This window comes from Phascolarctos cinereus, unplaced genomic scaffold, assembly GCF_003287225.1.
Source record: "Phascolarctos cinereus isolate Bilbo 61053 unplaced genomic scaffold, phaCin_HiC Scaffold_5;HRSCAF=322, whole genome shotgun sequence".
In the NCBI taxonomy this organism is placed as follows: Eukaryota; Metazoa; Chordata; class Mammalia; order Diprotodontia; family Phascolarctidae; genus Phascolarctos; species Phascolarctos cinereus.
Window position 1 is genome coordinate 198,312,365 of NW_027555958.1, and position 25,491 is coordinate 198,337,855.

Below are 25,491 nucleotides of genomic sequence, written 5' to 3' on the forward strand. Positions count from 1 at the left end.
GTCATCAAAGGTATTTGCCAGTGTTACATTCTGCACAAATTACAAATAGAGGAATTTACAATCTATTCTCTACCCAGCTGCCAAAGTGATTTTCCTAAAGCATAGGAAAATTCCTGCTCAGTAAATTTAAGCAGCTTCCCTATATCTATGGAGTCAAGGTGTAATTTTCACTTCTCCTTTAAAATCCTTTACAACCAGGCTCCAATCTAACTTCCTAATCTTATCAAACACTATTTCCCTTCATGTATTCCATGCATCTAGCCAAACTAGTTTTCCTCTAAGTGAAGCCCATACACCACCTTCTATATGAAGCCTATCTTGATTCCCTTAGGTAGTGTCTTCTCTTCAAAATTACCTGGCATTTTTGTGGATATATTTTATATACATTTATAAATGTAAGCTCCTTGAACACAGGGATTGTTTCATTTTTGTCTTCTTATTCCTAACACCTAACTCAGGGCCTGGCATGTAACAGGCACTTTAAAACTGCTCACTGATTGAGTGATCTAGATAGCAAACTTCTCTAGAGCTCCCATTTGGAGATGACTTTACCGTTGACTGAACTGACTTCTGGATTAACACAGGCTTAACACTGAATTAACACTCAATGAGATACATGGTCATTCAAGAGAGATCACTTTAGCAATTCACACAAGAAAAACTAAGTAAGTTGATGAAGAATGAATATTAACCATATAATGACACGCAGTCAGTACATAAACCTTGGACAGACCTGGCAGATGGACAATGAACTGCACCAAGAACTGAATAGAAAGAGAGGAAGTAGCTGCACTGCATTTTCAACAATGCCAAACTACTATATGCACTCCCACATCAATCCATCTTTTTAAAACAAACTTTCTCCCTATGATGCTATACTAATAAAAATATCATATAGAACAGTGGTAGCCACCTCAAATACAAAGGGATCCCTACCAGCTGCATACCTATTTAGAAAATTACAAATTAACAGTATCTATGTTGCACCGTATTTTTATTTATTTTGTTACACATTTCCCAATTCCATTTTAATCTGGTTCCAGCTGCCCTTGGAGTTTTGCAGGCCACAAAGCACTCTAGCAGTCTGACACCTCTGTTACAGAACAACACAATTTTAGAAGGCTAAAAATTGCAGGTAATCAAAAGTTCAATGAAAAGATTAATAGTTAAATTCTAATTCAAAATGCAATACAACAGTTTCAGTTTTATTTCTCAGAATCTCAGAATTGGAAAGAACCTACAAGGGCTGTCTCTAATTCAGTGAATAAAGAAGCCTATTTCACTTCTGGACAGTTTTTAGCACGAAGTTCATGCTTAGATCCATCTGAAATCTGCCTCTTTGTACCTTATACCTTTATATTCTATACAGTAGCTGGATGAACTGTATGCATATTCTCTAGCCCTAGCAAAAAGGAAGATAAGCAAGCACATACACATATATATATTTATCATCTCAAACTAGGAGTGACCTTAAGAAACAGCTGAGGCTGTTAAACACTGCCAGAAAAAATAGTTTAGTATCAACTATACTAAAAGTAAAATCATTATGTCTGGCAGACATTTAAATGAACAGTACTAAACAACTTAATCCAACATGTCCATGTATTTGGCCACTTGGAGGAATATTTACAGCTAACCTCCTGGTGGACCCATCTGAATCCAGTTCTACTCAAAATCTGATATTCCACAGAAGACTAGTTTATGATTGAGACAGTCAACTAGTAACACCTGGCCTTAACATTTTTCAGGCCAAAATAGCCTCTTCTATGCTTTATGTTCCAGAACTCTAAGGTCTCAACAGTATTTGTCCAGGTGCTTGAGCCGATTTAAAGCCACTATTTGGAAGAAAAAAAAAATTGGCCTCATTTAAAGGCATCTCCCAATAGAAGTTAGATGGTCTTACCTAGATCAAAATAAAAATCAGGCATCTGAATCAAAGCAATCTCACCTCTTACTTCCACAGATCTAGTATCTAAAAGCATATGATTTAAAACATAAAACTAGGTACTGCCTAAATAATATAACTGACTACTATGTGCTAGGCACTATGCTAAGGTCTAAGGATAAAAAAAGAGGCAAAGGACAGTTACTGCCCTCAAGGAGCCCACAGTCTAATGGGGGAGACAAACAAACAAATATGTACAAACAAGCTATGTAAATAGAAAGTCAATAAGATTGGGAAGCCACTTTAAGAGGGCTTGGAAAAGACTTCCTGTAGAAGATGGGATTTTGGTTGAAACTTAAAGGAAGCCACAGAAACCAAGAGGCAGAGATGAGGAGGTGAGCATGCCAAGCATGGGAACAGCCAGATAAAACCAAGAAATGGAATGTCTTGTTTATGGAACAGCAAAGAGGTCAGCCTCACTAGATCAAAGAGTACCTGGAAGGGAATAAAGTGTAAGAAGACTGAAAGGTAAGAGAAGAGTAGGTCATAACAATCAATAAACATCCTATTCAAGACAATCCTATTTGTCCTGGAAGCACATTTTCAAAGCAAAAATCCTATCCCTTTCATTCATTCAATCAGTATTTATTGAGTACCTCTTCCTCGTAAAAAGCTTTTGGAGACTGACACGAAAAAATATAGTTCCTTTCCTTGTGGAAATTACAGTTTAGTTCTGCTTGATGATATAATGTCCCAGCTTCCCTTCCCAGTCTCCCTAGCCTCCTAAATTCATCCTTCACAAAATTCCCAACCATCTGAATAGCTGTATTGGATTTAAATTATAATTCTAACACCACACCATTGTCTAACAATGTGCTGTGATTCTGAGATCATGGTACAACAGAGTGTACTGCATCTGGAGTCAGAGGAAATTGATTCAATTCCTATCTCTGCCTGCATGGTTTTAAACAACTTACTTAACTTCTTTAAGAATGACCTCTAAGATCCTCTAATTCCACTAGACTCTCCTATTAGCACTTTGAGAAGTGCTGTGCCTTTTCTCTTCTTTCATACTGCTCTGTCTTCACTAGGGTAAATGAATCACTGGAGACAAAGGTCACGCCATTACTGAGAGTTCAAAGTCCCTCTACCAGACCTTAAGAGTGGATTGATGGAATACTATTGTGCTACAAGAAATGATGAACAGGCTGACTTCAGAAAAACCTGGAAAGACTTATACGGTCTGATGCTGAGTGAAGTGAGCAGAACCAAGAGGACTCTGTACACAATAACAGCCATGTTATGCAATGACTAATATTGTTAAACTGAACCCTTCTCAGCATTACAAGGATCTAAGACATCTCCAGAGGCCTCAGGATGGAAAATGCTGTCCACATCCAAAGAAAGAACTATGGAAGTCGAATCGCTATCACTTATTTTTACCTTCTATTGAGTTTTGTTTCATCTTTCTGATGGTTCCTCCTACTGGTTTTAATTTTTACTTACAACTTCACTAATGTGAAAATATGTTTCATGGGTATGTAAATGCAAAGCCTATATCACATTGTGTGTCATCTTGGGGAGGATGGGGGGGAGGAAGGGGGAGAAAAATTTTCAACTCAAAAGCATATGGAAGTGATTGTTGATAAATCAAAATAAATTAATAATAAAAAAAGAGTGGATTGATTAAGGTAAGGCATCAATATTACACAAATTATTCTTGAAAACTGAGAAAGTAAGCACATTACCATATTTCATTTATGAGACAACTATAATTCTAATACCTAAGCTAGAACCACAGACAAATGTCAATAATGAACACTGATTCAGGTAAGGCCTGAACATAGTGGTAAAACTATGTCAAGAGTGAAATTTAACAAATAGGCAAACTGAGGCCTGAGGGTGATAACAGCTTATTAATAGGGCACCAGGGAAACTGGGCCCACCTCCATTAGTGCCAAAAAACAGAAAAAGGCATAGAGGACTGCCGCGTTTTTTTAAAACCTAGGTGTGCTTTCCTTCTGATTGGCCTAATAGTACATCATTTGGACCTCCCCTGGCAAAAGGCAATCCTAATTGGTGGACATTTTAATGAGGCAATGGGTTAATAGTTCTCAGCTCCTCCCTATTACTTCTGGGTGGGGGTGGGGGTCAGAGCAGGGTTAGGACTAATCCTCAGGTGAAAGGATTAATCTAAAACTAGGGAAAGTGGATCTGCCTTTAGATGTGGCTGAAACTTAAAAAATACTAGTTACTTTCTGAGACCCAGCTGCCTGTAGCAATCTTGGCTGGAAGAACAAAACCACTCCGAACAGGGATCAGTATCTCTCCACCTTGGTCTCCCTCTTTTAGACCAGATCATCGCCAACTTTGATAAAGTAAAAGCAAGGATAAGGGGAGGGCTTAGTTCAAACTGGCTTCTATTAAAGGAGTAAACAGAAGTAGTGTCCCACCCAAGTTAGTTAAGGAGCAGCTGCCTTGGGGGCTGGGAGTCATCACCTTACAAGATTATGCCTTTCAGAAACTGCCTGACCTTCAGAAGTGGGGTCTGTCAAAATGAGGAAAAGGATGGATCACAGAGAAATACTGGTTATTAAATAGAGCACAATATTAATTTTCCTTAACTAGAAATTGTAGCCCTTAGTGAATGGTCAACAAAATTAGAAGAGACAGCACTGAGTTGTTTCCAAAAACATTTAATTAGTTAATCACACTTTAAATCCACCTCAGAACTTCCACAAAATTCTGCTGTACTTCATATGATGGCTTCCCCATAGAATGTAAGTTCCCTGTGGACAATAGCTAATTCATTTTGTTTTTGTAACCCTGGAGCTCACAGAACAGTGCCTGACACAGGATAAGACTATAATAATTGCTTGTTGATTGACTTGAATGATTAAAAATTACAGTAATTTAGTAGCTCCATCAACATACACTTTCACAAATTTACACATCAGCATTCAAATCTTCACTGAAAACAACTTTAAATAGCTAACCTCTAAAAGCTCACTTTTCCCCTGACCTTTTGCCACTCGTCCACACAGACCACCACCTACTTTAAAGGGGGGGGGGGGGAAGCTCTGTATTAGTAAACTCAGATTATACTGAAGTGATAAGGCAAATACAATTTGCTGAAACAATAAGGCTGAAGCTAATTTTTTTTTTTGGCTAGGCAATGCGGTTCAGTGACTTGCCCAGGGTCAATAGCTAGTAACTGTTATCTGTCTGAGGCTGGATTTGAACTCAGGTCCTCCTGAATCCAGGACCAGTGCTCTATCCACTGCACCACCTAGCTGCCCCTGAAGCTAAATTTCTAATTGAGCTTCTAAAACACTTCTAGCCCTTAAGTTTCTTTGTATCACTCTTTCTATTGCAAAAACAACCTAGCTGTTAACTGAGAATATGGGACTCCTAACCTAGGAAAGAGAAGGCCCCAAATACAGCTGTTGGCCTACATTACAGCTGTTGGCCTACATTATTTGAATTGTACTTTCCTCTCACTTTCAAGACGATGATTTCCAGAAACAAATGATTATTCTAAATTCCAAGTGTGACAGGCTATAAGGTGTCCAATATGGCTTTTCATATTTTTACTGGAGTCTGGTGATGCCACTATTGCTAGAAGGCAAATGCTTCTTCTATGAATAATGGCAGCTTCAGCCACAATCTATAGCATTTATGTGGATTTGGGGGAAAATCTTTTGACACTATATATGCCTGAGGTGATTGAATTTGCAGTTGTCATTTAAGTACTCACTAAGAACAGTACCATGAGAATCCTATATCTGTCATTTTTATATAATATTAGTGCCATTCCACAGCCACTGAAAGTACTCTATAAATATCGTGCCACCAAACTCATCTTTGCAACACATCTGTAAAAGAGGTAATAGCTTACATTTACATATAAATACCAATACAATAATTTTGTTTTGTTTCTTTTTAAATCAAAGTAAAAAGATCTGGGTTCTGGTCACAGTAGAATATTCGACCTTAAATATATACCTAATATCACTGGGTACAGTTTTCTTATCTTTAAATGAGAATATATCTGCCTTACCTCCAAAAGAATATGTGACCTTAAATGAAACAGCAGAAGAAAACATGAATAATAGATATGGTTGTGAAAGGTTAGAAGAAAAGAGTATATGCAATGGTCCAGAGAAGAATTAACTACAAGTTATCATCACGATGATGATGATGACTATGACTCATAGAGAGCTTTAGAGTTTGCAAAATACTTTCCTTAGAGCAGCATTCCTACTGGTCAGCAATGCCTGTTTTACTGTCCTCCTTTTAGAGAGGATCAAATTAAGACTTAAAAAGGTTAAATGACTTGATCAACCAATTAGAATTTATTAGGAGGAGCTTACTATACACTAAGCATTGTGCTAGGTGCTGTGGTTACAAAGTATAAAAAATGAAACATTAACTATTCTCTTACAAAATTTACATTCTTTTACAACTTCACGTTTTGATGGCTAAGATTACATAATTACTAAGGGCCGTGGTCTAGGATTTGAACCCAGGCCTCCTTGCCTCCAAATACAGACTCTATCATATGACAATGACTCTCAAGAAGGACAGGCAGACATGGTCCTAAGCATGTCTGAGGGAAGAATAGATAATCACGGGGAAAGGAAGAGACCGGGGCAAGGTAATGCTGTAATTTAAGTATTGTGTTATATTTTCTAACCCCAATCTTGAATATTTCAAGGAAACTAGAAAAGGTATTTTTAAATAATCTTTTAAATAAAATAATATTGTCAGAGGAAAAATTTAAAGATTAATGAAAAAAAGCCCAAGAAAGACAAATCCTTCATCTGTTCTGGTCTACCACATATACAAAATGCACCCACAGCACACAATGAAGGCAATTCCCCAAGAAATGCATCATATTTAATTTTAAAATATTCACATAATCAAAATTCCTTCAGGTGTTTGGAAAGTGAAACAATGGTTTATCAGCACTGCTAAATGAAATGGTTTCATAAACCACTTAGAGCAATGCATGCACCCATGAACTATATTAATTTTTGAACCCTCTTCCACACTGACAGAATAAAATTAGTCTTTGTTACATGAGTATTTTCCCACTATACCATCCTAAATGCAGATATTTCAAAAAATTATAGAAAGCATTTCTGTCTAGCAGCTGAATTTCTACAGCTGTCATTCACAGTAATTTAAAATGTATTCTTTTTAAGGCATAACATTGCCAAGTTTTAAGAAATATACAAATCTATCTGACTACAAAAGTTATACCACACTATGTTGTATTTCATGATATTCATTTGGCACTAAAATTACTAATAATGGCAGTGTTTATTACAAGATTAGAGTGGGAAAAGAATGATTTTAATTAAAAATTAATTTGATTTGTATACAATTTCTTGGCCAAATGCTAAAAAAATCCACATAGCTTAAGATTTAGTTCTAGCAAACACATGTAATCAAGAAATATGGATTATGACTTCTATTTACAAAAGAACTTAAAATAATATATGGAAATTTTTTTTAGAAAAGTTATAAACATTTCAAACATTTCATGAAGTAATTAATTTTTCTTGTTTCTTAATACTTGGTACAAGGTTCAAGTCTCCACTCCTTAAAAATAAAAAACCTGAATAAGAGATAACATTCTTTCAAATACCAAATACAGTAATTCAATTTAACAATCCAACATAAGCAAATAACTGTCTTAGGTGAGTTAGAAACAGTGTGGAAGATCATCCTGCCTCCCCCACCCTGAGGCTGGAAAAGTTGAAGAAGAAAAAACCCAGATAGGAGTTAAAGGCTGGGACTTTCCATTGAAAGGGGCAAAGAAGAGCAGTCTCAAAGAGACTTTTTGGGTACCCTGAGGCAGAGATGTGAGGCAGATGAAAAGCAGGACAAAGAAAATGGAAAATAATCCCTTGGGTCTTTAGTCTGGCAGTCTGATCCTGGGCAGGGATACTGTAGTAAATGTTTAACAACTAGTTCTCCAGGAAAAAGAAAAAATTGTACAAAACACACTTTTTAGCTTAATCTGCATTATTAACATTTTTTTCATCACTTGAATCTAAACAATCAAAAAAAAAATAAACCAAGCCATGATGTGTCTTTGTTTGCCGATTTCCAACGTATAAATGCTCACAGAGCAGAGGACTACCTAAGAGTAATAACACCTACCTAAAGCCACAACAGCAGGATGCAGTGTGTGTCAAAGAAGTTTTTTTTACTGAGTAATTTCAGGGAGGTTTGGAGAACACGAGTTTCAGGAATGGCAATAGATCAATTCCTACCCCATTTTTCTTATCAGTCTGTGGAAAACTGTTGATTTGGGGGGGACGGGGAACACTGCTAAGATTAATTTTTTGGTATGTTTTTTTTCTGTTATTTATTTTGCTAGTATAGAGAGAGACAAAGACTGGTGATTTCACCAGGAAAGAGAAGAATAAATCTCTTAGATCTCTATTAATGCTGGCCACCACCTTCTCTGCACCTTGTAATCTAAGAGAGTTGTCTAGGGTGCTGAGAATCAGTACCAAATCAAAGACAGCACTTCAATCCAGGTTTTCCTGGCTTCAGGATTGGCCTTCTACCTCTCTAATACAGTATGTTTCAGCTGAATGCTGTTATTTGACCTGCTTTTTTCAGTCTGGTCTGTGAAACAGTCTTCACTGGATAGGCCCTAAAATTGCACATTTTACCCATGTTATGCCAAGTAACCTAAGGACACCAGGTTGTAAAGGAAACCAATTATTTAATAACATAATTCAACACATACAATAACTACTCAGCTTTAAGATTTAAGTCTTAAAAAGTGCTTTCTTTGCAGCAAATCTATAAGACGGTATCCAGAAAACCTAGCACAGTGCCTTGCATATCGTTTATTAAATGCCCGTTTAATTTAGTTGTATTATTAATCCTATTTTACAGATGAAGAAACTGAGCCTCAGACCAGCTAAATGAATCACCTTAGGTCACTAAGTGTTGGAAGTAGATTCAAAGCTTCTTGACTCCAAAACCACTATTCTTTCCATCACTGTACAATGATTTATCTTAAATTTATTAAATGTTCATGCAGATCATGATAGAAACGGATGGGAGCAACACAAAATGTTGATAAAGAGTCAGTCCTACATGTCAAGAAGCTTATAATTTAAGTGGGACATAGTCAACTACAGCATATGATAAATTTGCAAAACAGTGCTGTGGCAGCCCAGGAGGGCTGAACTTCACTGACTTTTCAGAGTGGAATGTGGTAGAAAGTAAAGGAAGGCTTTCTGGGCAAGGTAGCACTGAGGTTTAAAGAATGTAACAGAAGAAAAAACTATAGATGGGGGGGGAACCTTCGGTCTCAAGGCCACATGTGGTCCTTTAGGTCCTCAAGTGTGGCCCTTTGACTGAATCCAAATTTCATTCGTTCATTTGGATTCAAATTCAAAGATAATTAAGTATGGCAATCACATAAAATACAATTTAAAAGAGTAGGCATTCTAATTTACAGAAATCCCAATTATCTGGAGTATATTCGAAAACAAATATTCTAAAGCATATAGCTTTCACAAAGCCCATTTTAATCAGAGGCAAAGAACCAACCAATCATAAAACTTAAGATTTAGGGCTAAGGGGGCAGCTAGGATAGAGCACCAACCCTGGAGTCAGGAGAACCTGAGTTCAAATCCAGCCTCAGATACATAATACTTACTAGCTGTGTGACCCTAGGCAAGTCACTTAACCTCGAATGACTCTCACTCACACACACACACACACACACACACACACACACACACACAAAGTTTAGGGCTTAAATAGACCTTAGAAAATATCTTGTTCAAACCCCTCATTTTATAGATGAGGAAGCTGAGGTTCAAAGAGGATTTGACCTGACGTCTCACAAGTAATAGATAACAGAGTTGGGATTGGAACCTAGCTCCTCTTACTTTGTTTCCACTACTTTCTGCAGCATGGATGGCCAGATGGGTAGACAGACAGATATACAGATAGTCATGGAGGTAATGCTAAGTTCTCAAAGGCAATACTAGGAGAGTGTATGTTATATCAAGTTCTACCAAGATGGAAAGGTGATAAATGGTTCTCTGAGGACAAATCTGGCTAAGGTTGGCAAGATTCATCACTATGTTGTTCTCTGGATTATGGATTTATCAGCTACTACAGCTCTTGAAAACCATCTACTAAACTGTAGGAGTGGAGGTACTGAAGTAATGATTTCCTGTTGTCATCAGGAAAGAGATAAATTACTGATGTGGAACACTTAGGTCCCTGAAGAAGTCACATAAAACAACAGTAGTTCACATTTACACAGTACTTTTAGTTTTGTAAAATAATCATTAATTATGCCATTTCATCCTCATAATAACCCCAGGAGCTTGTCCAGTTCAGTCGTTTTGTAGTCAGGTCCAACGCTTCAGGACCCCATTTGGGGTTTTCTTGACAAAAATACTGGATTGGTTTGCCATTTCATTCTCTGGTTCATTTTACAGATAAGGAACTGAGGCAAAACCGAGTTAAGGGACTTTTCCAGGGCCACACAGCTAGCGTCTGAGGCCAGATTTGAACTTAGGAAGAAGAGTCTTTCTGATCCCAAACCCAGCACTGTATCCATAGCACCACCTAATTCCATACAGAAAAGGTGCTAATCTTCATTGACTGAAGAGGTTTCCTCACCTAGGAGTTCCCCATACCAATTAATTCATAGATTCCATCTAGTCAAGTCCCTTATAACACACGGATTTTCCCACCCCCAAAATAGACCTAACCATTTACAGGTAGATTAGATCTAAGGCAGAAGAGTAAGGATAAGAGTGAAGAGAGGGGGTAGGTTGACATTAGTCATTGCAGACTGCCAGCAATTTTTTTTTTCAGGAGTCAAACAGGGTTAAGTGACATGCCCAGGGTCACACAGCTAGTAAGTGTCAGAGGGCAGACGTGAACTCAGGAAGATGAGTCTTCCTGACCCCAGGCCAAGTACCCTATCCACCCACACCTAACTGCCCTAGGTACACTTATACCCTATTTTGTGGATGAACTCAGGACCACAGGGTTAATAAGTATCAGAGGCAGAATTTAAACTCAGATCTTACTCTAAGTCCAGCACTTTTATCCACTATATGCTGCCTTGGTATATATAATAAATTTCAATACAAAAGGCAAATACTCAAAATGAGATTAAAGATAAATTAAAGCATCACAATGTATTTAATGGCTTGTTTTCATCAGAAATTAATGAAGAGAATTTGAACAATTTAAACTATGTCTGCAAGTATAAAAAGAATGCTTTTTGTCCTCTAGATTAATTCTACATCATGGTATAATTGAGGAAATTTAAAAAGAAAAAAAATCCCTTTTTTTTTACCAAGCTGCAAAGTACTCCATTTTAAGCTTTTCTCACTGACCCGTCCACCCCCATATTGTTTTCTATTTATTTTGTAAATATTTCTTATTTATTTACACACACACACACACACACACACACACACACACACACACACACACGTGTACGTTTCCCCTCCAATCAAATCTAAGGTTCTCAAAGGCAAGAATTGCTTCATTTTTTTCCTCCATAACCCCCCTTCCACAGCGCCTGGCACATAGAATGTATTTAATATTTGCTCAATGAAAGTATGAGTAAATTTAAAGGCTGTATGCCTTTGAATGGATTTTCTTCTCTCTGCACAAGCTCTCCTTTGGTGATCTCATCTGCCACCACAGACTCAATGATCACTTCTACAAATATGACTCTCAGTTATTTCTCCTATCTTGCAAACATCACAGTCTTAACATAACCTGAACTGAATGCAGCTTCTGTCCTAAATCCACACCTCCATTTCTATTTCTGCATGGCACCAAAATTCTCTCAGGAACTCAAGTTTCTAATCTTGGAGTCTGTTAGTCCCTCTCTCTCCCGCTCCATTCCCCACATCCACTCAGCTTCCAAATCTTGACATTTCTTCCTCCACTCATTTCTCACAGGCAACTTCTTCTCTCTACAACGCTACCACCCTAGTTCTAGACACATGTACTACCCTAATAGCTTCCTTTACTAAATGGTCTCCATTTCCCCAGTCTCTTTCCTCTTCAATCCATTCTTTATCTAGCTCTTCCTAAGGTAAGAGTTCTATTACCAATATGATAAAATACAAACTTCTGAGCTCGACATTTCAGGACCATCACAATCTAGCACTAACCTACCTTCACAGTTTATTTTACATCACCCAGCTTTACATATTGCGTATTCCACTTTAACTGGATTCCTGGCTGTTCTGCTCTTACATGCTACCTCCTCCAAGCCCTACGAATCCACATATGCTGAAATGCAAATCCTCATCTTTGTGCATCAGAATTCTTATCTTACTTAAAGGCTCAAATCAGGTACCAAGTTCTCTGTGGGTTCCCTGATGCCTAAGAAGAAAACGTTCTCTCTATCCTCAAATCCTCTTACAGCAATCTGCCTGGCTCTTTCTTTTGCCAGCACTTCTTACCTAGAATAGCAACAATGAGTTGTGTTTCCTTAGCCCTTTAAAGATGGCAAAGCACCATACGTGCATTCTTGTTTAAACCTCATGATAATCCTATGAAGCACAGCTTTATTTGTGTACAAGTCATGCTACCCACAGAACAGGTTTCTTCCAAGTAGGGACGATTTCATCTTTGTCTTTGAATTGCCAATAGCTAGTGTAGTACCTTAAATATTTTAGGGGTCTGAAAAATATTCACTGAATTAAACTGAATCTACACAAAACAATAAAACAATATACCAGAATTATCTTAAACTAAAACAATTAAGAAGACTCCAAAAAGAATTGCTTCAATCATTTTTCAACTCTTTCCAACAAATACTAATGCATTTTTATTGTTTGTTGATAGCCCCATAATATATAGAGTTGGAAGGGACATTAAAAGTCACGTAGGAGGCAGCTAGATGGGGCAGTGGATAGAGCACTGGCCCTGGATTCAGGAGGACCTGAGTTCAAATCCAGCTTCAGACACATAACACTTACTAGCTATGTGACCCTGGGCAAGTCACTTAACCCCAATGCCTAGTGCAAACAAAAAAAAAAAAGGTCATCTAGTCCAATCCCTTCATTGTACAGATGAGGATATTGAGTCCTAGAGTGATTATAAGACTTATCCAAGGTTATACATGTAGTAAGTAGCAGAGCTGGGATTCAAAGCCAGGCCATCTAACTCCAAACGTACAATATTTCCATGACAACATCCTGTACCTCTAATGTGAATATATTTTTGAGATCACATGAGTGAAGAGAAAAAAAAATGGCTTTTCAAGAGGTTACCTCAAACAAGATTTGTACTATGTAACCCATCCTACTGGTCACACACTGATCAAGGAAATTATAAAATTAACATTATGTTTTGTTCTATCTATGTTTGTTAAACACTTCCCAATTACATTTTAATTTGGTTCTAGCAAGTGCCCAAGTTTGACTCCTCTGCACTACATTGCGCTTCCTCTCATATCGTGAACAGGTACTACAACTGGACAATGAGGCAAGTCCTGGATTGTGTAGGAGGAAAAAACTGAGTTGGACTGAATTTGCCAAAACTGCAATTACTTTAAATGATTCTAATATGCCTGCTAATTTCTTTCTAGAGACTATTTTTAAAAATATAAAATCTTAGTGATTATTGCCATGATCTCATAAGAACCAAAAAAGTATAGGTGACTCAGAGGGTAATGGAAAGATGCCCTAATGGGTGTACATAAACTGTGGCTTATTAAGAAGATTTATATACCAGAAAGCAGAGTAAAGGAACACATTTCTTTGTATTTACTTGATAATCTCTAAGGTCCCTTCCAACTCTAATATTCTTTAGTCTATGAATGACCAGAAAAGGAGGAGGGGTAGTTATCTCTGAAGAATAAAAGACAAAAGATAAGTAGGCACAATGATGCACTAGTACACAGAAAATATTAAAGAACCAGAGGAAGGCCTCCCAAACACTGCATAGAATCTCTACAGATAATTTACACAAGGACATGTAAGAGAATATGGAGAATGAGGAATACAGGATTTTCCTTCTGCAAGAGTAAAAAAGGATGAAATCACAAATTAATGTAACATTAAAGAACTCTACTGTTAGAAGAAACCTGAACCCTTCCATATGTGTTGTCTCTCCTAAACTGAATGTCAGGTCCTTAAGAACAGGGATTATCTTGCTTTTCTATTTGTAATGCCATTGCTTAGCACAGAACTAGGTTCATAAGGGGCACTTTTAATAAATGTTTTTGCACTCCATTCCATCTTCGCGGCCATTTAGTCTAACCTATACCCCAAATAAAAACACACTGGCACACTTACCCAAAATGTAGTCATTCTGCTTATGCTCAAAGATCTTGACTGAGACTAAACCTCCTGAAACAGTCTATTCCATGGTTAATTTCTACCTATTCTTACAGTTTCTGGCTTCTGGGACCAAACAAGAAAATTTTAATTCCTCTTCCACATGACAGTCCTTAAAATATTTGAAGACAGCTATTATGATCCCTTGCCACCCATCTTCTACTCCCTTAGCCTTCTCTTCTACAACACTCTCAGTTTCTTCAAATGATCCTCATATGACATGGACTCGCGGCCTTTCACCATCCTAGTAGCTTTTCTGTGGATATACTCATATTAATCAATATGTGTCTTAAACCATGGTTTTGAAAACTGAATACAACATTTCAGGTGAGGTGTGACAAGGAACTGCTCCCCTACTCCCAGAAGTTATTCCTCTCTTAAGGTAGCCCAAGATTACACTGACATTTCTAGCTGCTTTCTAACTGTTAGCTCACACTGAATTTGCAATCAACTAAAACACCTGGCTTTTTTTCAAAACCAACTACTGTCTAACCATGATTTTTCCATATTATATTTGTGAAACTGATTATTTTGTACCCAACTGCAAGACTTTATCTCTACTGAATTTCATCTTAATAGATTCAGTTCATTTCTCTAACCTATCAAGATCCTTTTAGATCTTGACTCAATCATTCAATGTATTAGTTATCACTCTCAGCTAGATGTCATCTGCAAATGTAAAGAGGATATAATCTAGCCTTTACCCAGGTCACTGACAAAATTGTTACAACACCACAGAGACAACCACAGGACTGCAGGTAATCTACTGGAGATCTCCTGCCACGCTGATATTTAGCCATTAACAATTACTCTTTGAATTGGTTGTCCAACCAGGTTTACATCCATCTATTTTACTGTACAATCCCTACTTCTCCATCTTCTCCAAAGAACAATATGGGATATTGTATCAAAGGCTTTGTAAAATAAAGGAAAACTACAGGCACAAAAGCCTTCTCATGTACTTGTTTAGTTACCCTGTCAAAAAAAGGAAGTTATTCTGGCATGATCTGTTCCTGACAGAGCCATAATAATAATGGCTCCTTGTAATCATCACTTCTCTTTCTAGATGTTCACCAACTATCTCCTTAAAAATCCATTCTAAAATACCCCCCCCCCCGGAATCAAATTCAAACTCAAGTGTAGTTTGTAGACTCTGTTCTCCTCCCCTTATTTTTTTAATTGGGACACCTGCCTGCTCTCCCAAAGAAACCTGGGCATATTTGTGTAAGAAAGGAAACAGCAAACAGAGACAAATTAGTAATTAGAAACAGCATGAGTAAGGATAATTGAAGGGGAAGAAGCCCAAAGAAGAAAAGTATACAAGGCCTGGCAAGGAGAAAGGCCACCTTGTTGTTAAAAATTAGAGACAAGGAAAAAGAAAATGGGGGGATGATAAGAAGTTTAGTGTTACAGACTAATAGAGAAGAGACAGCTCATGGCAGATTGTTTTTATTTTCTCAACTCATTTAATTAGTCCAAGAGTACATCCATTTTAGATCAGGGTCCAGAAGACATAGGTACTCAACTGAGCCAAAAATTTGTACAAGAGGAAGAAAGATGGCTTTATATTTGAAAGTGTTGTAATGATCCCAAGTTGCTGCTGTTGCTATTTGTCCTTTGTTTTCAAAGATGACCAATGACATCAGGGGGTGATGTCTTGACCCATGGGTGAAATGGATTTAAGTGAGGCAGAGTTGCACAAAGTCATCAGCCTCACTCTCTCTTCCAGAGTCACTGAAGTCCAGTGGCAGGGCAAAAGTCAAAATGACTGGCAATGGTCCAGAACACAGCGAATGACCTTGGCATCCTTGATGTCTGACTAAGATTTAAGCTCTCTACAGCATCTGCTTTAGCCACCTTCATGGCTATTAGAACAAATTGTTCTTACCCACTCATTTCACCAGGGGAAGTCTTCACATGCTTTGGGTAGACATAGCCCTAACTCACTGATGGATTTGAGACCTATTGGTTACCCTCAAGTTGATTCAGCCTTTCTGCCAAGATGGTTTACTGTGTGTGGCTGTTGCACGTGCTACAGTTTCTTGGAGCCACAGGTTAGAGTTAGGTGAAAAGTGGACACCAATGGTGGATGAGCAGCCCTGAAAAGGGCTTGGCAAACCCTCACACCAGAGATGCTAGCCCTCCTGGAACACCCTATATACCCCTGACAATCAGCACTGAAAATCTTTTGTTGATAGTATACGGCTTCAAATCACAGAATAACCCTGAACAGGCTGTTAGTAGAAATATTATTTCATCTTCAAATAAGGAAACTGAGGTTCAGAGAGGTTCACAAGGTAAGTATTTAGTATTTACTGAACTAAAAAAAAATTCTCATTCCATCTTTTATTTTGATAAAAGAAGTCTCTTACTAAATACAAATCAGACATAGATGCATAATGATTGTAACCCAATGAATAAGAAAAGCACCATGTGCATAAACTAGTAAGAATATTTTAAGGACCCGACAAAAGTATTTCCCCAAAATCCTCAATATAATTTATTAAACACCAAAAACACCCTTCTATAGAGTTGCACAAAATTTTAGACAACAAAACAATGGCTCCCCTTGAAGTTTTAAAACAGTTTAAGCATTGTAATAAAGGATAACACTTTTCAAATTATTAACCCATAAATCTTCACTCAACAACTTTAGAGCATGTAGTTGCACAACATAGCATACAGGTAACTTGATAAACAGGGAAGAAAGAAAAAGTAACATGTGTGAATCAAGAGAAATTTTTGAAAGTTTTTAAAAGATGTTAAACATAGAAAACTGCATCTGAAATCCAAATATACTCAAGAATAAGTTTGTCACAGATTTGGAGGTTCTCTGTAACAATGCAAATCACATCTCATCCAAGCTTGCCTATCCTGTCCATGTTATCCCAAAATGTCTTTTCCACAGAGGAGCCATCCAAACACCCTTCCCCATAAGGGAGGTCACCAGTGGAGGACTCCAGATAGCCATCAGTCATCCCCGGCTCTTGCCATATGAGACTGACACATCCTCTCCTTTGGTCATACAATTTCTTCACTCTTTTTCTTCTTTGGAATTCTTCATTGGTTGCGTGTTACAAGTTTCCCATACTCATCATGAGCCTCTCCATCACTATCATTGGGATATTCACCTTAGCACTTACGAGGAAGCAGCACTCCACATCTCCCTGCTATATGACAAAATCAGCAAAAATAGTCCTAGGAATATGCCAACTGGTCTGGCAAAAGATGGTTTATTTAACCTTCACAAAATAAAATCAACCTTAATGTTACATTCATTGTTTCATTCCTTTGTTCTTTGGTCTAAAATTTACTGTAAGCTACCTTCTACAAATCTTCTTTTGGAGCTTTTTTTCTCCTGCTTCTGGAAACAGGTCAGTTGAAAAACCAAAAACCAAAAAATCTCATTCCTAAATAACTGTTCTACAACAATTACTGGTATATTCTGAAGAGCATACTAATGACGCATGAATTCTTTCATAAGAATGAGTCTATTTCACAGCCAAATTAGATTCCAAAAGATTTCTGTAGTTTTAATTTTTGTTTTCATTTTTAGTAACTGTTATTTTTTCATGCAACTGAAAAAGGAAACTTAACTTACCTGCAAAATTGGGACAAAAATGTTTTCTCTAAATTTCTCAGCGTTAATTGTTTCACCATGTATATATCATTGGAGGGTTTAAATCTAAACTCGTAAAAATTTTAAACTATAAAGGCAATTAACTTTAAAATGTAATTAACTGGAAAGCAGAAAAATTCATCAGAAATAGAACAAAGCAAAAAAGGTGAATGTAATATTTTTAATCACTATAACACCTCAACTAATGATCCTTAGGCAATGAGAAAAATCTTGGCTTTGGGCTATTCCAACCAAGGTAATCCCCCTGCTCTTTCCAATTCACAATGGGCAGTCCTGAGACATAAAACTGATTTATCATCTACCTACTCCACAATTTTAATTACTATTTCCACCAGAGAAAACAAAAAAGAAATTGTTCAAGCCAACTACCCTGAATCAAGCAAATACCCACATATACACACAGATACACATACACAGTTCACAAGAGAAATAAATATATTCCAAAATTCACAAAGTTTTCTATAACTGACAGTAAAAGAACCAGAACCAGAATATGAGTTTTTGTTCAATCAATAATCATTTTGTTTATGACAAATTGCCAAAAAGGGCAGGAAGGCACAATGGATAAAGAGCTGGCCTTGAAACCAGGAAGACCGAAGTGCCATTCCTTCCTGCGATCCTTTTTGGTTAGGAGACCTAGGGCAGGCACTTGGAATTCTCTAAAAAATTCTAGAAAGTGCTGACCTGCTTGGTAGAGGAAGTTTTCTCACTCAGGAGTCCTCTATACCAATGAAATCACAGGTCCAGTCCCATCCTCAACCCTAAGAAATTATTATGAGGCTGTGCTACAGAGTGGGTAGATAGCTAGCCACCATAAAAGGGGGCCCAAGTTTCAAGTCTTGCCTCTGACATGTGCTGGCTGCGTCACTGGAGGCAAGTTAGTTGCACAGTGGATACAGTGCTGGACTTGGAGTCAAGAAGTTGCTGGTTAGTTATTTACAGCCATGTCTGACTCTCCATGACCCCTTTTAGAGTTTTCTTGGCAAAGATACTGGAGTAGTCTGCAATGTCCTTCTCCAGCACATTTTATAGATGAGGAAACTCAGGCAAACAGACCCTTGCCTTGCCCAGGGTAACACAGCTAGTAAGTATCTAAAGCTGGACTTGAATTCAGGAAAAGGAGTCTTCCTGACTCCAGGCCCAGCATTCTATCCACTGAGCCACCTTGTGGCCCTGGAGTCAGGAAGACCTAAGTTCAAATTCAGCCTCTGACCTCCAATAACTGCATGACCTTGGGCAATGCACTTACCCCCTGTCTGCTTCAGTTCTGTCATCTGTAAAAAGGGGACAACAATAGCACCTACCTCCCAGGTTTGTGAGGATAAAATGAGAAAATATTTATAAAGTTAAAGCCAAAACACTATGAAATTCTAGTTGTTGTTGTTGTTATTAACCTTTCAATGCCCCAAAGAAACTCATTGGGAATTGGCCTAAGGAAATTACAGGTCTGGTTTAAAAAACAAGCAATGAAGATTATCTTAACACACAAGGACAAAAGTTCTTAACAAAATCTTAGCCTAAATTTCTCAAGTTAAGATTAATTACTTATCAAATTATCTACAAAGCTTTTGGCCAACCATCTAAGTCACAAAACTTGGGCATCTGCCTTCTCTGTCTACCTAACAGAATTAACAGCCAGTTCCTACCTGATCATCTGTTATAGTACCATTTAATTCTTTGCTCTTTTTTTTGCAATTAGGTTGATCTTTTTACATTTTTTCCCACAACTCCATAAATCTGTCTTAATTATTAAATGTATTCTTTCAATATTCCACCCAAGCTCTATTCTATTGCCTCACTGTGGTAAGATGGTGACTGCTCGTCTGTCATATCTGAAGACCAGCCCAAAAAATCCTGGAAAAGCTCCTCACCAAGAGGCTAGCCACCAAGTGATATATTTTTCATTGATGGCAACTTGTAAAATACAGAAATGCATCATTCATCCTTGGTAGAAAGCATATCCACACAAAAGGATTTTTCTAAATTTAAGGAAAAAAAATCAATGACATAGATATTCTCCATTGCCAATCTATTTCTCACTTGCTAAATCACATTAATGGTATGTAAGAAGCAAATACAGGCACCAAGCCCAATTTTATTTTTTTTACATCCATCGCTATAACACTTCAATTCAGAGGTAGTCTCTATTTTTAGCACATAAGATACATTAATCTAAACACATCAACTAAGCATTTGGTAGAGAGGAGAAGATGGGGAAAATGTACTTACATTGGTAACAGTCACTGCATTTTTGTCATAGTATTTCTTTTTTTCATATTTATCTCTGATGAAAAATTCCACTGCTCTGAAAACAAGTAACTTAAGGAAAAAAAAATGTGGCAATGTCTATTTCCTTCTGACCCATTCTCTTGACCCACATTACCAAAGCTTAGACATTCATCCTTAATAAGATTTTCCTGGTCCCAACTCTGTGCCTTTTCTCATACTATTCTTATACTAAGAATACACTCTTCTCCCCCTCAGCATCCTATTGTTGTTCTTGCAATTATTTCCAGAAATTTTATTTTCTTCTGAAAGATTTTCTTAAACAACAAAAATCTCTCAATACCTATGAGAAAATTTCTTAGCTCATAACACAAAACGACAAAAAGGAACACTAGAGAGTATATAAAGCATTTTTAGCTTTTTATTTTGGTTCTCAATGTAATGTCACTCAATGTGTCAAACAGGTATCCCTGTGTATTAATACAGTCATGGGTAATTACCTTGCTTGCTAGGTTGGGAAATGAGAAAAACAACAAGAATTAAGTCAGTGGTGCTTTCTTTCACTTATGTATGCCACTATGATCCAACTTAATTTAAACAGAATATCCTGCTTAAGTGATCTGTCCAGGCTATTAATGTTTCACTCATAGTCAACTTGTATTTATTTTGTATATTTTGTACATAATTATGTGCATACATATTACCTTGCAGGCAAGGATGATTTCACTGTGCCTTATACACAGGAGATCCTTCATGCTTGTACGTTAATTGTGAAAAGAGGACAGGACTTGGCATTACAAATCTACTTTCAAATTCCAGCTCTACTACTTACTACCTGTATGATCTTGGACAAGTGTCACCATCACCCTCTTAAATTCTCTGGGCCTCAGTTTCTTGATGTGTAAAATGATGGGGTTAGATAATCTTTAAGGTCTCTTCCAGCTCTAAAATCTATAACCCTCTAATTTATTTCAGAAAGTTCCCTTATCCAAAAATATTTCTCCCACTAAACTGTACCATCAATACCTGAAACTCCACCATAAAAGCTTCATTTCCTTGAGTTAAGGCGCTGAACCTTGTTAAAATTCAAATGCTCTTTGGGACAGTAATACATCAAACCAGTTACTGTCAGTTACTCACATCTGATGATTAAGTTTATCTGACCCTCTCCAACTGACAGGTCATCTCAACACAGAGTTCAGAGTAGGTCTGGGAAGTACTAGAGGAAGACTAGGCCAGGTAGTTAGAGAATACCATACTTAAGGCTGGACTTTAAATATGGTACACCTATTTGTTTTAAAATACATAATCCTAAAACAGCACTTTCTTTTTTTCCTTATAAACAGTATTTTATTCTTTCAATTACATGTAAAAATAGTTTTCAACATTTATTTTTGTAAGATTTTGAGTTCCAAATTTTTCTCCCTTCCTCCAGTCCCCAAGACAGCAAACAATCCAATAGAGGTTACTACACATGTACAATCATATTAAATATATTTTCATATTAGTTATGTTATAAAGAAGAATCAGAACAAAAGAGAAAACCACAAGGAAAAAGTGAAAATAGTATGCTTCGATCTGCTTTCAGACTTCATAGTTCTTTCTCTGAATGTGGGCAGCCTTTTCAATTATGAGTCTTTTGGAATCATCTTGGATCACTGTATTTCTGAGAAGAGCTAAGTCTATCATAGCTGATCATCACACAATGTTGCTGTTACTGTGTACAACAGAACGGTACTTTCTAGTACGAAAACTAAAAGGAGGTTGGAACACGTTTGCAAGCTATAAAGACCCACATCACAACAGCAAATGAAGCTTTTTCTTAAGTTCAGGTCTCACTTTTCTTTATGTGGGGTCTCTCCAGAAATCATTCACTACCCCAACCCCAAATGAATCCACATCCTTTCCTTGAAATCTCATAAATGGATGAGTTTATCCTGATACCTAAACCAAAGACTTCTTAGATGAGCTACCATTATAAATGGATTCTCTTCTCTTTCTTTATTACCACGGTCTGAAAATCTGTCCTGAAGTCCCACTCTCTCTTCCCTGATCTCTCTGGGTGCCAATTTTCATCAATACCCATTAAAACCTTCATATAGCCATGGACTGACAATCTGACAAAATCTGGACAAACACTCCCTCATAAGACAGAAAACACAAATATTTAATCTACTGGAGAAGCATCTGGCACAGTGCCAAGCTCATATATTAAATGTTTAACTACTATTTGATAATGATAGTAAAAACAGCAAAAACTGGAAAGTAATGCCATACCTACATCTTTAAGGAACAGGCCTCAGGTAACTAACCCAGTGAATATGACTGATAATAGCCTTCTGAGGTACACAGACTCAGGAATACCTTAAAATCCATTTACCTAAACAGTTCATGAACTTTTCCCACATACTAGGCAATTACTGTGTGATACATTTATAAAAATATCTTTTAACTACTACTTTCCTCCAAAGATCACCATATAAGGCGTTCCCTATGATTCTTGGAGTTTTGTTAGCTAGGGATGTTAAATAATATATTCACCAATTCACTACTTTGTATGAAAAATTTTAGTAGTCAGGAGGAAGTACATAGATGGTTAGTCTTTCAAATCCAGTATCTTATGAAGCAAGGTTTGCGACAGAGATTTCAGATTTTTTTTTCTTCACAATACAAAAACATGAGTTTATGCAGTATTATACCTATGGCTGCTTTCACTTCCTACTCAAAAGAACATTATATACAGTATTAAGAATACTAAGCTCTGAAATAAGAAATACTTCACTCATTAAAGAACTAAAAATTCAAAGCACATTTTTGTATTAAGAGATTTGAGGAAAGGATAAAGACTAATATTTTATCTTCTAAGAAGAAAAATTAATGACAAATTTAAATATTTGGGAGTAGTATCTGATTTATACTATGTATTAAAATTTGATAATAAAATCCATTGTCTCTCTCATGAAATATTTATAACTTTAAAGAATCCCTGGTTGACTTCACTATTATTAAAAAAGCAAAGTCTCTCTTACTAATACAAAATAGTAAAGAAAAAAAGCACGTGCATGCACGCACGCACGCACAGCAAATATTTAAAACCTTATTTTGTCTGTTTATATTCACTCTATTTCATCTTCTCCATTTTCTCTATGCTTCCCCCTATTGTTTGTGGCTCTAAATACCAAAAGAACTAAGCAAGAAATATGCTCATGCAACTTTCTTTATACAATATCTTCCACATCATCAAATGTCTCCTTCATGAGTAATAACCAATATTAAAATTAATTTTAATGAATTAATAGTAATGAAATATTTTATCTTTACTGCCCACTACCTAGATGCCAAATTTCACGAGGACTTAAAGCTATCTCAACATGGATCAACACAACAAAACAAATAACATGAGAAAAGTGACACTGTAACTAATCAGGAAATAACAATAAAGACTACGTTTTCCACTAATATTTAAACTTTCAGGTTGTGCAACTTGAAGTTAAAAAAAAACCTCTTCTCACAACGAAAGCAAAAAGCATTCAGTAGAGCAACCCTTTTTTCTCCCTCTCTTCCCCATATCTCCCTCCCCCAAAAGGCCTTTAAAATAATACTCTGGGGGTTCAGAGATTTTTTTAACAATTCATGTATTATATTTTAACACACACACACACACATTAACATTTCTGCTTTCATTACAGATACTTACCACTTTTGAAGACAATTAAATTACCATCTACTCTCATAGAACACAATATTCCATTTTCTAGGCACATACTACTGACAGTAGAACAACTTTGAAAAGCTCAAATAACCTCAAAGGAGAACTGTGGATTAGCTCTGCTGCACAATAGATCTCATGAAAATGAAGTAATTAAATTTTATAGATAAGACCAAAAATCCTAATAATGAAAAGCTTAATGTAAAGCTTTATCATTTGTCATGCACTGGTACATGCAGCCTATAATTAACCACATCCCACATGAGAAATTACACTTTCACAGTAGCTTTTACATGACTTTTAAAAATTATAAAGCTTTTAAAAAGTGACAAATCTTGTTAAGTTTGTAGGGAGGTCCCATATTATGCTAGTTTAAATACTGCCGTTTAACTCAGTTTGCCTCTAGTTACCTATAAGGGTAAGGCAAGCATCTATACAAGTCAGGCAGTTCTATGAATATCATGCTTTAGAACAGGAAGACTGATAAAACTGAGAATAGGTACTTTACTACTGAAATATGAACTTCACTTCTTGGCGCTTTATGTATGAGCGAAGAAACCACTAAAAGAAATCAACATTGCCATATCAACAAGGTAAATTCTAAAAAAATTTATAGTAGCACATTAAATGTGGGGGAGTGGGGAAAAGGAGGGAAGGGAAGGTACTACAGTAAAGTTAGAAAGGTTCTGTTATAACTTGAGGCCAGTCCTAAGGTAAAAGCAACAGCAACAATCTTTTATAATATCCAACTAGGCACAGTGAATTTATGTAAAAGAATTTCTATTTTTAAGTTGTTGCAAATAACAACTACTAGGTACATTTTGTCGATAAAAAGAATTCCCTTTTGTTTTTCAGAATGATTGAAAACATTTTTAAAAAATAATATTCTGCTCAGTACTTTCTTCATATAGCGAGGAATATCATCTTAAAGTGATTTTGAAGAGTATCATTTAGGAAGAGGAAAACCCCTAGCCTAATACTACTTTGTACAGACCTGGCATTCCATAAATATCTGTTCAAATGAATTGAAATGAAATGGAAAATAAACAAGTTTCATGAAATGACAATCAAATATACTTGAAATATGAAGAGACATGACATGATTTAAAGGAAGAACTGAAGTAGGGAACACAAGATGAATGCCAAACAACATAACTAGAAATCTTCTCCCAGACCTTACGGTTGAGTCAAGGTCAAATAGAAACGTTTCCCACTTGACTTAAGAAAGCTACAAATTAACATTATCTATGTTGTATTGTGTGTCTGGGGTTTTTTGTTGAACATTTTCCAACTTATTTTCATCTGTTTGGGGCCTCACTTTTTTTTGCAGTGGTCTCATCTTTGAATTAGACACCTCTGCATTATATTCCAGTAATGAAAGAAATAATACTATTTACTTCCTAATACGCACACATATAAACACACACAGACATAAACGTACACATATATGTGTGTATACACATGCATACATATAGATATACAATTAATTATTTTAAAAAGAAATCAAGGTTTAAAATGAGGTTAACACTGAAATTATGCACAGTATCAACTTAAATAATATGTCCAATTATACAATGGGTTAAGGGCCATTAAGATTTATAATAATAGTCCATAACCCCTCACACCTATACATCATGAATGCTTTCTTTAAAAAGTAGCTAGG

The 25,491-nt window shown here is 36.6% G+C and overlaps 1 protein-coding gene across 3 annotated transcripts in view; it reads right to left on the minus strand.

Annotated features, from left to right (window-relative positions):
• The window catches only part of SMAP1 (small ArfGAP 1), a 214,598-nt gene that overhangs the window by 80,396 nt on the left and 108,711 nt on the right, over positions 1-25,491 (minus strand). For all 3 annotated transcript variants that reach the window (XM_021000139.2, XM_021000140.2, XM_078155295.1), the window contains exon 4: positions 20,123-20,198. In XM_021000139.2, the coding sequence (XP_020855798.1) occupies positions 20,123-20,198 (76 nt within the window). The remainder of the gene's footprint in view (positions 1-20,122; positions 20,199-25,491) is intronic.